The 16,752-nt window shown below is 49.9% G+C and overlaps 1 protein-coding gene across 1 annotated transcript in view; it reads left to right on the forward strand.

Annotated features, from left to right (window-relative positions):
* Nucleotides 1–16,752, forward strand: part of MASP1 (MBL associated serine protease 1) — a 459,649-nt gene that overhangs the window by 182,957 nt on the left and 259,940 nt on the right. The window contains exons 6-7 of the mRNA XM_078666144.1: nt 13,955–14,102; nt 15,157–15,275. Of these exons, the coding sequence (XP_078522270.1) occupies nt 13,955–14,102; nt 15,157–15,275 (267 nt within the window). The remainder of the gene's footprint in view (nt 1–13,954; nt 14,103–15,156; nt 15,276–16,752) is intronic.

Genomic DNA, 16,752 nt, shown 5'->3' on the forward strand with positions numbered 1-16,752 from the left:
CATAGTCACTTACATATATGTGGAGTTATCTATAGTAAATTTATACTTTCAATAATTAATGTAATATTGAGACCAGATATGCTGTTCAGTCTAAGGGCCTGATTATGAGTTTAGGTCTTATTTATTGCTCTCGATAAACAGCTGTTCGAGGCATGTGGGCTGCTAAATTCATATCTTATGCATAGATCGCCCCCTGGTGTTGGGTCCGGATGATTGCACATTGTTGTCCTGGAAGAGTCTTCGAAGTATCACGAGATAGGTGGCTCCTCCCCTGGACTACAGTGCGCATGGGCATCGACTCCATCCCCAGATTGTTTTTTTCCGCCATTGGGTTCGGATGTGATTTCGACGTCTCCTGTTCGGAATCGATAAAACAACTTTTGAAGGCCACAAGGCTTTCTTTACTTCGTCGGTATTGTTAGCGTTCGGTCTTGTGTGTACTCCAACTCTTCGAGTCGGATAACTGTGGAGTCGGGTGACTCTTCGGTCATCGAGGCCCTGTCGACGCAGCAAGACCCAGACGACGCTACGATGGAACGAAGCCCGTTCAAGTACTGTCCTGTGTGCGGTTCGAAATACCCACACATCGACGTGCATCCTGTATGCAACAAGTGCCTGTCACCGGACCACAATGAGGCCAACTGTATGGCCTGTTCCAAATTCAGGTCGAAGAAGACGCTCAAGATTCGGCGCATGGCGTGCCTCGAGGCCCAGCGATCGGCACCAGCGCCGGTCGACATCTTAACAGACCCCGAAGCAGACGAGCAAGAGCTTCTCCTGCAAATCTCACCTTCATCGGCGGAGGTCGAGGCCGACTACGGGGAACCCATCGAGGGCCTGGACCTGTACGAAACCGTCGAGGAGGTAGGGGACGACGTGGAAGTTTATGGGGCCGCGGAAGATAGCTCAAAGGAAGAGCTATGCCCCGTGCGTACAATTACTAAGGCTCAGGTCACGGGATCGCCACTCGGCCTTACCCACGACCCTACTCCTCGATCCTCGGCCCCGCCTCCTGGCCCGGCTACGACTACGGAGCCTCCATCACACAAATCGAAACCGAAACCGAAACCTTCGGCATCGAAAACTACTAAGATGGCCGACACATCATCGAAACTGAAGACGTCTGGGACTGCATCAGCGCCGTCGTCTTCGGAGGCCTCGAAGCCAAAGAAGGCTGTCGATCAGGCTAAGGTACCGAAAGGGGCCAAGGAGACCGGCTCGAAGAAGGTCGTCGAGCCAGTGTCGTCTAAGGTGGTCGAGCTGAAGTCGAAAAAGACTGTCGAGACTCCTTCAGCAACGACTGCCGCACCAACAGGCACGCGGACAGTCGAAATGGCGTCAGCAAAGGGCACCGAGCCGAAGTCTGGAGCCCCTACGCCGAAGGTCAAATCCGCTGCTCCACAGTCAGCGACGTCGACGACTAAGACCGGGACGGGGGACCGGAACACAGCTGTCAAAGGTGCATCCGCGCCTCCGCCGCACAAAGACATATCGTCGACGCATGGCTCTTCCCCTGTGGGTGGGCATAGGTCGTCGGTCGGCTCGACGAAGCCATCCGCTTCGTTTACAAAGCAAGTCACGGACTCCCTGAAACAAATAAAGGACAAGGCGTCGGAGCAAAAAACACACTCGGTGCCGAAGCAGAGTGTTCCACTGGACAAGACTCCGATGCCGATACTCTACACTCTACCGCCAAAGGTGGCGCCGAAGGCTTTTGCCCCTCGTACGGTGACCGAGGAATCAGTGGCTCAGCTCACGGGAGGTTTTGGTCGACCACCCTTGCCTACCGAACATTCAGAGCAGTTTATCGACACGGGTAGATTAACCCTCTATAAAAGGAAAATTACAGCACGCGAGGACAGTTGCCTCTAGACTCCTTGGTGGTCTCCAATGCCCGCAAGAGGGCAAATTCACAGACAACGGGTGAAGCTCCTCCCCCGGACAAAGAGTCTAAAGTGCTGGAGGCAGGGGGCAAAAGGGTGGCTGCGCAGGCAGCCAACATATGGCGCATTTCTAACACTCAAGCCCTGTTAGCCAGGTATGATAGGGCGCACTATGACACCTTAGAGCAGCTCTTACAACACCTTCCAGACCAGTTTAAAGAAGGAGCTGAGATGCTGATACAAGAGGGCAAGCTCATTTCTAACGCTGCGATTAAATGTGCGCTAGATGTCGATGATACAGCAGCAAGAGCAATCAACACTAGTGTTATGTTAAGGCGTCAGGCATGGCTCCACATCTCAGGGTTCAAGCCTGAGATACAAACGACTATCCTCAACCAGCCTGTCAATCCAGACAGACTGTTTGGCCCAGAGGTTGATACCACCCTCGAAAAGATAAAAAAAGATACTGAAACGGCTAAGTCAATGGGGGCGCTTCAGTCTCAGCAATATAGAGGGAACACTTTTCGTCGCTCAGGTGCACGGGGTGTTGCCAGAGGACACTTGGCACAGCAGTCGCATTTCAACAAGGGAGGCGCCCAGGCCTCGTACCCAAAACAGAATAGAGGTGGTTACACAGGAAACAGCTCAAAGGACAGAGGCAGAGGCAACAATAATTCCCGTTCCTCCGCTGCCAACAAACAGTGACTCCCTGTCACTGCACCCCGACCATCCAACACCTGTCGGGGGGAGACTCCAGCAGTTCCTGCCAGTCTGGACATCCATCACCACAGACAGGTGGGTCAGGAAACTTATCCAATACGGCTACTGTTTAGAGCTAACATCCACTCCACCCAACATACCCCCAAGACACCGTCCTATGTCAGCAGAGCACTTGCACTTATTGCAGCAAGAAGTCCTGGTGATGCTGCAAAAAGGCGCTATAGAGCTCGTGCCGGTGGAGGAAGAAGGCACAGGGGTTTATTCCCTGTACTTCTTAATCCCAAAAAAGGACGGCTCGCTCAGGCCCATTCTAGACCTACGCCCCCTCAACCTCTACATACTCTCAGAACATTTTCACATGTTAACACTACAGCAGGTTCTACCATTGTGAAACCAGGGGGACTTCCTCGCAACCTTGGACCTCAAGGATGCTTATTTTCACATACCACTCCACCCGTCCCACAGAAAGTACCTCAGGTTCACCATACAAAACAGGCATTACCAGTTCAAGGTCCTGCCCTTCGGGGTGACCACTGCCCCCAGAGTGTTCACGAAGTGTCTGGCGACCGTGGCGGCGCACCTCAGGAGACAAAACATACATGTCTATCCTTACCTAGACGACTGGCTCGTTCAAGCAAAGTCGGAACAGCAGTGCACCGCGGACATGTCCCACACAATTCACCTCCTTCACAGTCTGGGGTTTTCGTTAAACTATCCAAAGTCGCACCTCCAGCCAGCCCATGTGCGGCAGTATCTGGGCGCGACAATCAATACTCTGACAGCTGCGGCTCAGCCAAACCATGTGAGGATCGGCAACATCCAGTCGCTCATCCGGAGGTTCAGACCGCAACACTCACTCCCAGCGAGAGTGTTCATGCAGTTGATAGGCATGATGGCCTCCTGCATCTTCATTGTCCCGCACGCATGGTTGCATATGCGTCCGCTACAAGAATGCTTGGTGCATCAGTGGACTCAGGCTCAGGGACAGTTAAAAGACCTAGTGTTGGTCACCGGTCGGGCGTACAACTCTCTGCATTGGTGGAATCCACACAACCTTTGCAAGGGCCGACCGTTCCAGGAGCCTGTGCCACAAATTATCCTAACAACGGACGCATCTCTCCAGGGGTGGGGAGCTCATGTGCTCCACTACACTGTGCAGGGACTATGGACGACGCAGCAAAAGAAGATGCACATCAACTATCTGGAATTGCTGGCAATCTTCATGGCACTCAAATCCTTCAAAATACATCTGTGCAACAAAGTCGTGTTAATCCGGACGGACAACATGACGGTGATGTATTACATCCAGAAACAGGGAGGTACGCACTCTCCACAGCTGTCTCACCTGGCTCAGAGCATGTGGAAGTGGGCCATTCAGAGGAACATCTTCCTCATGGCGGAACACCTCCCGGGCACAGACAATCAGATGGCAGATCTGCTCAGCAGGTACAGCCATCAAATGCACGAGTGGGAGATACATCCATCAGTACTCCACCCGTACTTTCAACAGTGGGGTCATCCAGAGATAGATCTGTTTGCCACAAGGGAAAACGCAAAATGCCAACACTTTGCCGCCAGGTTCCCTCACCCACAGTCGCAGGGAAATGCGATATGGATGAACTGGTCAGGCAGATTTGCGTACGCTTTTCCCCCAGCACCTCTGATACCGCTGGTGGCAAGAAAGCTGAAGCAACACTCGATGACACTCATCCTAGTTGCTCCAACGTGGGCACGCCAACCATGGTACACCACATTTCTAGAACTCTCCGTGGTACCGCATCAAAGGCTGCACCTCACACCCAGGCTCTTGACGCAGAACCATGGCGACATTCAGCACCCAGATCCGCGACAGCTCAATCTGGCGATCTGGCTCCTGAGGTCTTAGAGTTTGGCTACCTCAACCTGCCTCCTAAATGCATGGACATCATCAGGGAGGCACGGAAGCCCACTACAAGAGCTTGCTATGCTGCAAAATGGAAGCGGTTTGTCATTTATTGTACAGCACACAACATTGACCCGCTAGATGCCTCCATTCCTAACATCATCTGCTATTTGTTACATCTTTACAAATGCAATCTAGCGTACGCTTCCATTAGGATACACTTATCCGCCATAGCGGCTTATCTTCAAAACAGGCAGCATCTCTCTGTTTTCAGGGTGCCTGCCATTAAAGCTTTTCTAGAAGGGCTGAAGCGGGTCATTCCTCCCAGGACCCCACCCGCTCCAGTATAGAATCTCAACGTGGTCCTCACTAGGTTGATGGGCCCACCTTTTGAGCCTCTACATTCATGTGAGATTCAGTTCTTGACATGGAAAGTGGCTTTCCTCATTGCTATCACGTCTCTAAGGCGTGTTAGTGAGCTACAGGCGCTCACGATACAAGAGCCATTTATACAAGTGCATTCAAACAGGGTAGTGCTCCGCACTAACCCCAAGTTCCTTCCGAAGGTGGTGTCACAGTTTCATGTCAATCAAACCATTGAACTGCCCGCATTCTTTCCAAACCCAGAAACAGTAGCAGAAAGAATGCTCCACACGCTAGACGTTAAAAGGGCATTGATGTACTATATTGACAGAACACAACCCTTTAGGAAGACACAGCAACTTTTCGTTGCCTTCTCCGCACAGCACAAAGGCAACGCTATTTCCAAAGCTGGAATAGCCAGGTGGATCGTTAAATGCATTCAGATTTGTTATCAGAAGGCTAAACGCACTTTAACGGTACCCCCCAGGGCGCACTCCACCCGCAAACTGGGGGCCTCCATGGCATTCCTAGGTAACATTCCTTTAGAGGATATTTGTAGAGCAGCCACGTGGGCTACACCACATACATTTACCAAACATTACTGTGTAGATGTGCACTCCAAACAGCAGGCAGCTGTAGGACAGGCTGTTCTCAAAACTCTTTTTCAGACTTCTGCAGCTGGCACGGGCGGCCGCCGTTCATGAGGGGACTGCTATGTATTCTATGCATAAGATATGAATTTAGCAGCCCACATGCCTCGAACTGAATATGCTACTTACCAGTATGCATCTGTTCTTGGCATGTAGGGCTGCTAACATTCATATCGCCCGCCCTCCTCCCCGGCGCCTGTAGCAGCTGCAGACTACTTCATGCATTTCATCACTAGCATGGACATCGTTTACACTATCACACTCCATCTTTGCCACAATGGCTAAAAACAATCTGGGGATGGAGTCGATGCCCATGCGCACTGTAGTCCAGGGGAGGAGCCACCTATCTCGTGATACTTCGAAGACTCTTCCAGGACAACAATGTGCAATCATCCGGACCCAACACTAGGGGGCGATCTATGCATAAGATATGAATGTTAGCAGCCCTACATGCCAAGAACAGATGCATACTGGTAAGTAGCATATTCAATACTAAGGGGGTACACTAATTTTCCGGTGAGATCATTCACGCCTATTATGAGTTTGTGGGGAACAACATGCAGATTTTGGAGTTTAATGCATCATAATCTGCATGGTACGGTAAATACCATATCATTTTCGACGTTAATTTCAACAGGTTTGACCTGCCGAAATTTAAGGACGTAATTCTGAGTCCTGCGTGAACAGGAGAATTTAGCATGGGTCGGAATATAAAGAGCAACTTGTAATCTTAGAATCAGACGTGCCTCAGACTTTAACAATATTTGAAGGTGGTTCTCTGCAGCCACTCAGACCCCCCAAAACACACTTAGCCGTGTTTACTATACAGTAGGCCAGTAAAGAACAGGAGTACCAAAATAATATTTGGAAAGGTAAACAAAAATAATAATGCAAAATTCTGTATGGAGGTATATGCCCCAATAGGATCTGCCTCTAGGTTTGGGATAACCTGAAGTGTAATCACAGAGGTGCATAACTGTTCTCACAGCTGCCCGCGAATGCCCAGGAACTGCATGCTGATAATAGGCAGGACCCCTTATGCAATGGGGTGCGCCCTGAATATCGAAACCACAATATTGATGGGACTGAATATTGAAGACAAAATGTCAAAAAAATAAATACATACAGGTTAGTAAGTCTAGATATATGTACCCCGGTGGTACATACCTACAAAGTATGTAGATGTGAAGTTATTGAATAGTAAATCTATACTTCCCTATATGCACGTACCTTTCGATATTTTGTGCCTCGGATATTCTGCCCTCTATATTCTTGTACCTCGATATTGTTGGGGTCGATATTCAGAAGTATAACCCTTTGGGATCCGGCTCTCTTGATAGAGACGCTCCTCTCTAAATACATAATGGTAAAGGCACACCTATATGGCATCAACAGTCTTTTACTCATGTGTCATCATATGATGTACACAAAAGAAACATTTGTCTGGGTACAAAAAAAGTATTATGCCAAGAAGTCGATCAGAAATATTTGTATACAAAAATACGCTTATTATCGATAACATAACAGTGATATAAAAAGGGAAAACTTACTTCAGGTTAAGTGATGCAGGTCATAGGTCATATGGTTACTACTTGAAGCAGGCGGAAGGAGTGACGCAGGATATTGTGTATAGGGCACCCCTGAGCAGTGCTGGAGTTGCATCGCGCTTGCGACACAACTCCAGCACTGCGTCATCCTTATGCCAATAGATGCGTCAAGCATCTGTCTATTGTTGCGCCATGGTACGCCGTATTGTAAATGTGGCGCATCCATGGTGGCGCAAGTTTTTTTTTGAGTCATGCAAAATAACTGATGCATCCCTGCTAATATGCAGGGATGCGACAGCTATTATAAATCTTCCCCTAGATATTTAGCCTCTAATTTCTAATGACCTCACATTTATAGAATGTTTTACGTGTCACATTTTACATGTTGCTTCTTTATTTAAATTCACCTTATTAAGCGAATCTGATATAATTTAATTATCTAAGCAGTCAGGTACCCCCCGAGTACGCATCGTGGACCCAGGGGTGCCCAGACCACAGATTCAGAACACCTGTGCTACATCATTTGACCCAAAGAATGCTCAGAATCCATCATCTCTGAGCTGTTTGCATCTCTCGCTGGTTTTCCTCACCTCTTTACTACACACTCCCCTGGCAGCCAGATCTTCTTACCTTTGCCTTCCAGGTAAACTCCTCCCCATCCCCAGACAGCCACCCCTCCTGTGTGCCTTCCATAGTTTCTGCCTTGATGGATAAAACAGTTTCTTCTATCTTCCTTCATTCTCTCCTGCCTCAGTGATATTTTCAAACACTTCTTTCTCACCGGCTTCTAAGGAGGATGCTTCAGCTCTGTTGCTCTTGTCTTCCAGCTCAAGACACCCACAGCTCTTAGATTGTTTCCTGATAACCCTTCCTCTGTCTTCCTCCTTCCTTTCTTCTCCAGAACCCAGTGCTGCCTTATTCACACATCTCTTCTCTAAGTCTCTCCCATTGATGTTACATGGCCCCAACTCATCTTAGAGTGTGTGATCTTATGTTGCAAACTTCAGTAGCTCTTTGGCTTCAGTACTGTGAACCCCCCCCCCCACCTTCTCCTTTCTGAACTTCAAGGTCTCTGCCCGTTTACCAGTTTTCCTCCTTCTCCATTATCTACAGCTTCTCTGTATCAAGATGCACATTTACCCTCCTCCAACACCATTTCCTATAGGTATCCCCCAAAGCTTTGTCCTGTGTTCTCTCTTCTTCACAATTTAGTCTATCATCCTGGTGGCACCTTTCTTCCCTAGATTGTTTTATAACCTCTGCACCAATGAATCTTTAATCATCTTTGCCTTCCCAGCTCTGTCCTTCCATTTCCAGCCTTGGCTCTCCATTGCTTTACTGCCATCAGAGGCCTCTTGCATCCTTCATTCTTATAACCTTCGTAACCTGACTTCACCTATCGTTACAGCATTATCCCTTGGCCTCCTCTCCTTATGTTACCCACCCGGCACTTCCGAACAAACCTCCAGGGTGTTGAGACTCCTTTTCTAGCTTATTGTATCATTTTGCTCCTATCCCAAAAGGTAGTCGGATATTATGATTGTTTGTCTTGCCATATACTGTATCTATTTGTTCCCTATCCCTTCGGCTCTCCTCCCCCCTTTGTCCTGTATCCCACCTGATACTACTGCAAAGTCCTCTGATACCCTCACGGGTCTGGTTTGCATTCTACAAAACACTAAATAAATATGGTAAACATCACTTACAACGAAACTTTTACAACGCACTACCATTACAACGCAACCATTACAACGCAAACTATTACAACGCATTGCTCTGGGGGCGCTATAGGATAGGGAATAGGTTAATTTACTATCCAATAACCTTCCCTAGTGTCCACGGGGACTGGAGTTGGAATAGTAAATTAAACTATTCACTATCCAGCACCTAAAAGCACTATGCGTTGTAATGGTATGCGATGTAAAAACCGCGTTGTAAAGGCAGGCGTTGTAATAGCCTGCGTTGTAACGTCATACATCCAATAAATAAATATAAATAAATACCGGAGGGCCACCGATATTCCAGCTTCTTCGACCTTCGTTATCTGCCTAGTCTCATCCTCTCTCATCACCCTCGTACCAACCTGGAAGAAATCAATTCAGGAGTAATTTTAAACATGATATGGCTCAAATTCTCATCCCCCACTTCTGCTACAGATCCACACATCAAGCATTCAAGAGCGCCCTCAAATTCTTTCTACAGCTGCTTTATACATGACGTGAAACCCTACACATACCCATGCCATTCAATCTCTTCTTGGAACAGAATTTATGTATATAGCCTTACTCTGCTCAAAGTAGTGATCTTAAAGCCTGATTTTCCAAATGTATAATCTTCAGTGCATCATCCCTCATATATATTCCAAATGTGTATTAATAAATAAGGGCCTTATTTATGAAGGCCTTACACCACCGTTGCGTCACTTTTCAGTGACGGTACGGCAGCATAATCCATGCACAATACTGCGCCCTATTTACAAAGTGACGCATCTAGGCAGATATGTAACTTTGTATAAATGCGGGGTGGGCACCCGCTCCTTTGGAAAAATATAGGGGGGAATCCCACACGCTGGAATTCCTTCGCGGAACAGCGCTCCAGGCACCAGCTCCTTCCTCCTCCTGGGCAGTACAGATAAAGTGCTCTCCTCATGCAGGAGTAAAGTTGCAGCGCTAAGTCCAGGAATGCAGGACTAAGAGTCCTGGGGGCTGGAAAACAGTTGTAGCACTTCACGAGGCGCTAGACAGCAAGCAGAGCATAGTCAATGTGAATATAACACTCTGGCAGCACAGCGCTGCAGGACCCACGCACCTTCTTCTCCTGGGCAGGGGCTGGAGGCAGCGCTCACGAGGTGCTAGATGGCTCACTGTCCCAGGGTGCCACCCAAGGGAGTAGCACCCATGCTCCTCACCTCCTTGGAGTGCAGGCAAACAGATGATAGCACCCATGAGGTGCTAGGGCAGGAGAACAGGCCGGCAATGCTGGGCAGGTTCAGCAGTCAGTGGGCACTCATCAATAGAGGACAGCAGTTCCTAGGAATGTTCAACCCCAATAAAGTGGCACTCCTCCTGGCAGAGCAGTCTTCACTCCAGCAATGGGCTCTCTCTAGCCCTGTGGACAGCAGGGGGGTACAGATGGGCTCAGGGGCCAGCACACAGGCCCTTGCGGCGGTACCTCCTGGCAGAGTGTCCCCTCTCATTCAAGTCCACGCTCAGTCTATCACATGGAGGCACAGTCCCCCTACATATACACCTCTCACCCCACCTACCAGAAAGGGCCAGAACCTTCTAGAAGGTTATCTGCTAATCCAGTCTCAACTTGTTTTTGGGGAGGTGTACAGCACCCTGTCTGCCAGACTTCCCTCCAAAAGCTGGGGGTGTGGGCGACAGACACACCTCTGGGGGCGGAGCCGCCTTGGTCACTTCAAACACTAGACCTGCAACCCACCTCAGGCAGGTGGTACAAAGGACACAGAAATGGTGATTGTTGAAAGTGACATTTCCCAAACTGTTAAAATGAACTTGCGCCCACCATTGCGCAGCTTTTTTATTTTCATTCCACACCACACATGGTCTCTACATTTTCTACCATGGGGGGGGGGGGTCCTAAGGTAAGCCTATGTAAGGCAGAAAGCACACACAATTTGCACTGCTAACCAGTGCTAAAGGGTCCAACATCTGGAAACCACCAATTCTTCAGGAGCAAAAAGGCTAGGGGGAAGGCAAAAAGTTTCAGGGTGACCGTGCAAGCGGGGCCAAGTCCAACATGACCCCCTCCCAGCCAAAAGCCAGGGTAGAACAATCAATGTCTTGATGGGCTTCCCTGCTTAGGGTGAGAAAACATGGACGCAGGCCCGCAACTGCAGGGGCACCCGCTGGTTCTCCGCCACTCCGGACCCAGGTGGTTCCATTTGTCAACACTCCCTGGACCAACTAAGCCACCCCACCGGTACTCTCTAGTTGATTGCGGCCAGGACCGGCCCCTAGGCCATCCAGATGTCTCTGGACCTTGCTGTCTCACAGAGTGGAGGGCAGTAGCCCCAGGCCCGTAGTACCCGTTGGCCACTCTACTTCTCCTCCGTGCAGTTCCACACTGCCGCTGGTCCTCCCTCCTGGGGTCTGCACCCTCAGGCTGACCAGCAGTCAGGAGCGAGGCTCTCCTCCCCTACCTCTCCTTCTGGGGTTCCGCACTCTCCTCCTATGCGGGGCACCCTCAGACCACCACTCTCTCCCCAGTCCAGGGCCGTGACCCTCCAACTGATCCCCCAACCCAGGGTCTAAACCCTTAGGTTGAACCGGTGCCAGGGGCGAGTCCTCCCTTCCCCTTCACCCCCTCCCAGAGTACCGCACCCTCCCAACTGGAGTAGTACCCCTGGAAGTCAGCTCCGGGGGGACACTGCTTACAGACGTCCCTCCCGCCAGGTCAGGCAATACCTGAACCGGGCCTCCCAACCCAGGATCGAAGCCCTGTGGTTGAGCCAGTGCGAGAGGTGGGTCCTTCCATCCTCTGCACCCCCTTCCAGAGTGCCGCACCCTCCCATCTGGAGAAGTGCCCCTGGAAGTCAAACAGGTAGGGACACTGCTTACAGCCATCCCTCTCGCCAGGTCAGGCAGTACCTGTCCCTGGCATCCCAGTCCAGGATCTAAACCCTGCAACTAAGCAGACCCCAGAACCACTGGAGCTCTAGTTACAGACACCCTGGGTTCTCCAGACATCAGGCGATCCCAATCAATGAATGGCCTATCAGTTCAGCCTAGGCCCCCTCCCTTAAGCTCCCGTATGGAACTCTCCAGGCCATGAGACTGCGGTTGGGGCACCTCGGGACACCTCCCTGTCTCACTCCTTCTTGTAGATGGGAGATGAGGCCCTACAACCCTCTCACTACCCTGGGGCCTAGCTGGGCTACTCTGCACTTCTTCCCCCTCCCTGGGTGGGAAGATCCCTGAGCCATCCCTTCTGGATCACTCCCCAATGCCTCCTCAGACACTCTGGCACTCACCCAGAGGTCTGCCTCCCGTGCAAGCTCCCTGGGGTCAGAGTACCCACACTGCAACAGGTGGTGGCGCAACCTTCGGAAACAACTTCTTAGCATGTGCTCCTTGATAACTACCTGGAACAGCCCTTCCTAATCATTCACCGTGCTACACACTACCCAATCCTCCAATGCAGTCCAACACACATCCGCAAACTCCCCCCAATGACTGGTGGGACAGTTTTTCACTGTTCTTGAACTCCAACCTGTCCCCCTCTTCCTGGGAATCAGGCACCGACTCCCGGGCTCTGGGAGTGGGACTTCCTACATTGGATTCACTCTCACTGCCACCACTGGATCCCACCCTCACTGGTGAATCCAGACCACAGAAACCACTCTCAGAGGACAACCTAGCCCCCTGAGCTAGTCTCTCCCTGGCGAAGGCCCTTTCATCCTCAGCCATCCTTTCCTGTGCAAGGACCATTTCAGTCTCCAGCTTTTTTTCTTGCTCCCTCAGCTGTGCTAACTCCTTGGCGTGCTCTAACCTGAGCATCTCCAAAGCCAGCTGGTGCTCCCTTTCTTCCCTCCTATCTACCCACTCTTCCAGGGACAGGGAAAGGGATGGGGCAGTGCCCCTGGGGCTGGACCCAGCACGGGACTCCCTGCCTATGGTGGCCCCATTAGCTACTGGCGTCTCCACCCTGTCATCTTCTTCTTCCTCAGTTTCACAACCCTCCAGGGTTATAGACTGCGAACCCTCACTGTCTTCCTCAGTCTTGAAGTCATCCACACGGTCTCCCCCAAATCCACCCGTTAGATATGCGGAGGGGTAATCTGAAAGGTCCCCACAGGGCTCTAAGGGTTCCCCCTTTTTAGGGCCTCTTAGAGGTACAATTTCCTGCGGCTTTTGCCTCCTGTGGGTATCCCTCTCTCCCTGCAGAGACTCTTGGCTTCCTCCTCAGTGTACTCTCAAAGGTCATCCTCATTGTAGGTTAACCCCATCCTGGCGAGAAACACCCGGGATACACAACCCACAGTGCAACAGGGGAACACAATTCAACAACAACACTTTCAGGAGGAAAGCACAATCCGGAAAAATAATCCCCAACTCTGAGATTGTTCTAAATGCACCCTTTGTAGTGCAACCAGTAGTCGCTGTGGTACTGCGCAAACACAAGTCCTATCCCATCGCTGAACACCAATGCCATACAGCAAAAAGGGTAGGGGGAGGCAAAAAGTTTTGGGATGACCCTGCAAGCAGGGCCAAGTCCAACAGTGGCCATTCCCACACAAAAAAGGCTTGTAGACGTGGTGCAGTGAAATCTATAAACCACTTCTCCGACTTGACTGTGTCAAATCCTGACGCATGCTTCAACCAGGCAAAAGGAGTGATGCAGTGCCTTTCACACAGAACTCGCCCATGTGTAATGACACCATTGCTGGAGTTGCATCAGGTGACCGGCACACCCCAGCAATGCGTAATTACTGCGCCACCAGATATGTCAGGATTCCTGATGTATGTGGGGTCAATCCTTGCAAATTGGAGCGCCGTACTGTAAATACGGCGCATCCATGGTGTCACAAGGAGGACGCAATAAAAAGTGTTGCATCAGCGTTTTCCCCCAGCGATGCAACACTTTTCATAAATGAAGCCTAAGCACCTTGAATGGTCAAGGGCAGCAAGATGAAATGGCACTATTGACATATACAGAAGCAATTAGAGTATAGTGCCCTGAGACTGGCAGAGGCTGATTCTGCCAACCGTACCTTACACTGGACCCTGGCTGCGTTGCAGGTCCCAAGATATACCAGGCCAGAGGACGGCGACTTGGAGTTCCACCGGCTCAGGCTTGGTTGGGATATCTGGGTGCTTACCTTGGAAGACAGGTTGTACATCCATACAGACCACCTCTTATATACGTTTATGTTTTTCTTCCCAGATTAAAGCCGGAAGGAAGGAGTTCGGCCCCTTCTGTGGTGATAAATCTCCAGGGAGGATAGAGACGGGAAGCCACAGTGTCCAGATTCTGTTCCACAGCGATAACTCTGGGGAGAACCGAGGGTGGAAGGTATCTTACTTCGCCACAGGTAAGCTCCATCGTTTACCTAGTTCCTCCAATATGGTCAACCTCAAGAAAAGGTTCCATGCGCATGCATGTGGTATTGTATAGCATATACTTAGAGAAACTCCAGCATGAAACTGATGTACTGTGGCAGAGCCAGGGGCGGCTCTTCCACTAGGGCGGAGGAGCGTCGTCCCACTGCTTTCTCGCAATGTGGGAAGCAAAAATATAAAATAGTAATAACTGCCATTTTATGTTTCTGCTTCTCGCACTGTGAGAAAACAGAAGGGTTTGGTTGTTGGTGGGTGGGCGAAGCTGCTCTGGGAGCAGGCCGGGGCAGGGGAGGAGTGGTGTGCCCACTCCTGAGTGTGCATGACTGTTTGGGTCAGCCCTCTGGGGCTGACCAAACCAGTCATTCACAGTCTGCCTCCTTCGGCGCTCCCGAGGACACTGGAGCCCTATGCTTTCTCTGACCCAGATGTTTTAGACACCCGGCTGAGAGAGGCTTAAAAAGTGTGTGTCTGGCTGGCCATAGCAAGACAGCCGGCCAAAGAGACATGCGCACTTTAAACTTAAAGTGCCCTCCCATCACCTCTCTCTGATGCCGCCAATCTGCAGCGGCTCCGCCCTCGTCCTGATGCTCGGCTCAGGTCGGGTTATTGAAAAATAAAATGGTAGCAAATGAACTTCATTGCTATTTTATTTTTCATCTCTGGGGGCAATTTAGTTAGTAGGGCGATTCTCTTCCACCTTAACGGGGGAGCCGCCCCCGGGTATAATCATCAAGATAAAGAAAAGTGCAATTTTCATAGATTTCCGCCCACAGTCGGCTGCGAAACAGCACAGCGCTTACATCTCTGTAAACACTAGCCACGGGTCTACAGTGCTATAACATTATGGCCCTCTGCAGAGGGCTGTACTGGTTGATAAAGGCCCTGAACTTGAGTTATACACATTTTGCTGCAAAAGTGCCTGTTTGGTTCAGATGGAGGGGAGCTCAGACTTTAGAACCAATGGTTGTACTTTCAAATCTGTGTTCAGACTATGCACTTAATCCTGCTTCGCGTTTTATCATACAGGAAACTCCTGCCCAGTCTTAGAGGCGCCGGCCAATGGAAACATCGACCCCATACAGTCCAAGTACACCTTCAAGGACCAGGCGCTCGTCACCTGCAACCCCGGCTACCATGTGCTGAAGGTATGGGGAGTGTCCCTTTCATAGCAACAAGGACAAGGGTGAGGGAATGGACCAAGAGAACACAGAGTGTCCACAGAGTGATATCTGTTTTCTATAGGATTGCTTGCGGGCAGAAATACGTGCAATAGGTACTGGGCACACGTATGGATTAAACAGTTTAGATACAGCGGAATTATTTATAAGAAAGTCGACACCGGTAGTTCAATGTGAGTTGTTTATGTAGATGATATTCTTTTGAAGGAAAAACAACGCCAGCCGACACGTGTTTCGTCACCAGGTCAATGCCTGTGACTCTTCAGGGCTGCAATGGCGTGGTGCATTAAATCGTTGTACCGGTGAGATTTTCGAACCGGTGTACGGGTTCAAGGGAGGCCGTGGGTGGGGCAGACTTTAATGCGAATGAGGAACCCGAGCGGGTGCGTCCATGTTGGTTTGGGATCTCGGGTTGCCGAGTCCTGTCAGTGCTCGTCTCACCTCGGAGAAATATGTGACCGCCCCCCTGTTAGTTTATATAAAGTAGGGGTGTCCAATGTTGGTCCACAAGGCCCACCTTTCGAAGATATCCCAAAGAGATGTCTTTGCATAGAATCAGTATAGGAATCGTTTCCATAGTGAGCGATATTCTTAGAAAGGTTGCGTTCTTTCAGCCCTTGTGGACCTACATTGTACACCACTGACATCAACGTTTCCTATCTGGCACATGCTAATTAATGAGTCTTTTTAAACATGTATTAGAATTGCTTTCATTCTGAGGGTCTAAATTAGATTACAACAATTCAGCTAGGACTGTGTCCCAAATTATTTGATGGATTAAAACAAAATTAATGTAGTGCATTCCAGACCAGGGTATTAGGTAGTCACATTCTGACAGTGATGGTAAACATGTTGCCAGCATGCATGCATGATAAACAAGTTTGTCAGACTCAGAAGCAGCGGTGGAGGAGGGCAGAGGGGTAACTGAAGCATCTTTCGCTGCTGCATGCTCTGTTTCAGCTCGCATCATTCTCTTCTTCTTCAGCAAGCATGCAGCGATGGTGCTTTGATTTTAGCACCCTTGGACAGTGGCCATTTCCTGCACCACTCTGGGAAATTGGATACTATCTGGTTGTTCAAGGGGAAATCCTGTGCCAGTTTGCTTTTGGCATCAGGGGCAGCTGCATAGAAGGTCTATATTGTTACACTGGCCTTGAAGAAGCCTCTCTGAACCAGTGCTTAATTTGTAAAAAATATAACTTTCAGGGAACTCGTCAGGAGGACACTGCAGCTCACATCACCCATTGCCCTTGGCAGTCGCAGAACCAACAGTACTTCTACCAATCACTCTACCCTTACGAGTGAGACAATTCAGACTATTCCAGGCCCCCAAAGCTATAAGAATGACAGGTATTAGTCTGTTGAAATGTATACTGAAATAATAAACAACTGTTGTTGTGCGGATGTACATCAGTACAACGCGATCTTTTAGATCGCGGTACTT

This window comes from Lissotriton helveticus, chromosome 11 (genome assembly GCF_964261635.1).
Source record: "Lissotriton helveticus chromosome 11, aLisHel1.1, whole genome shotgun sequence".
In the NCBI taxonomy this organism is placed as follows: Eukaryota; Metazoa; Chordata; class Amphibia; order Caudata; family Salamandridae; genus Lissotriton; species Lissotriton helveticus.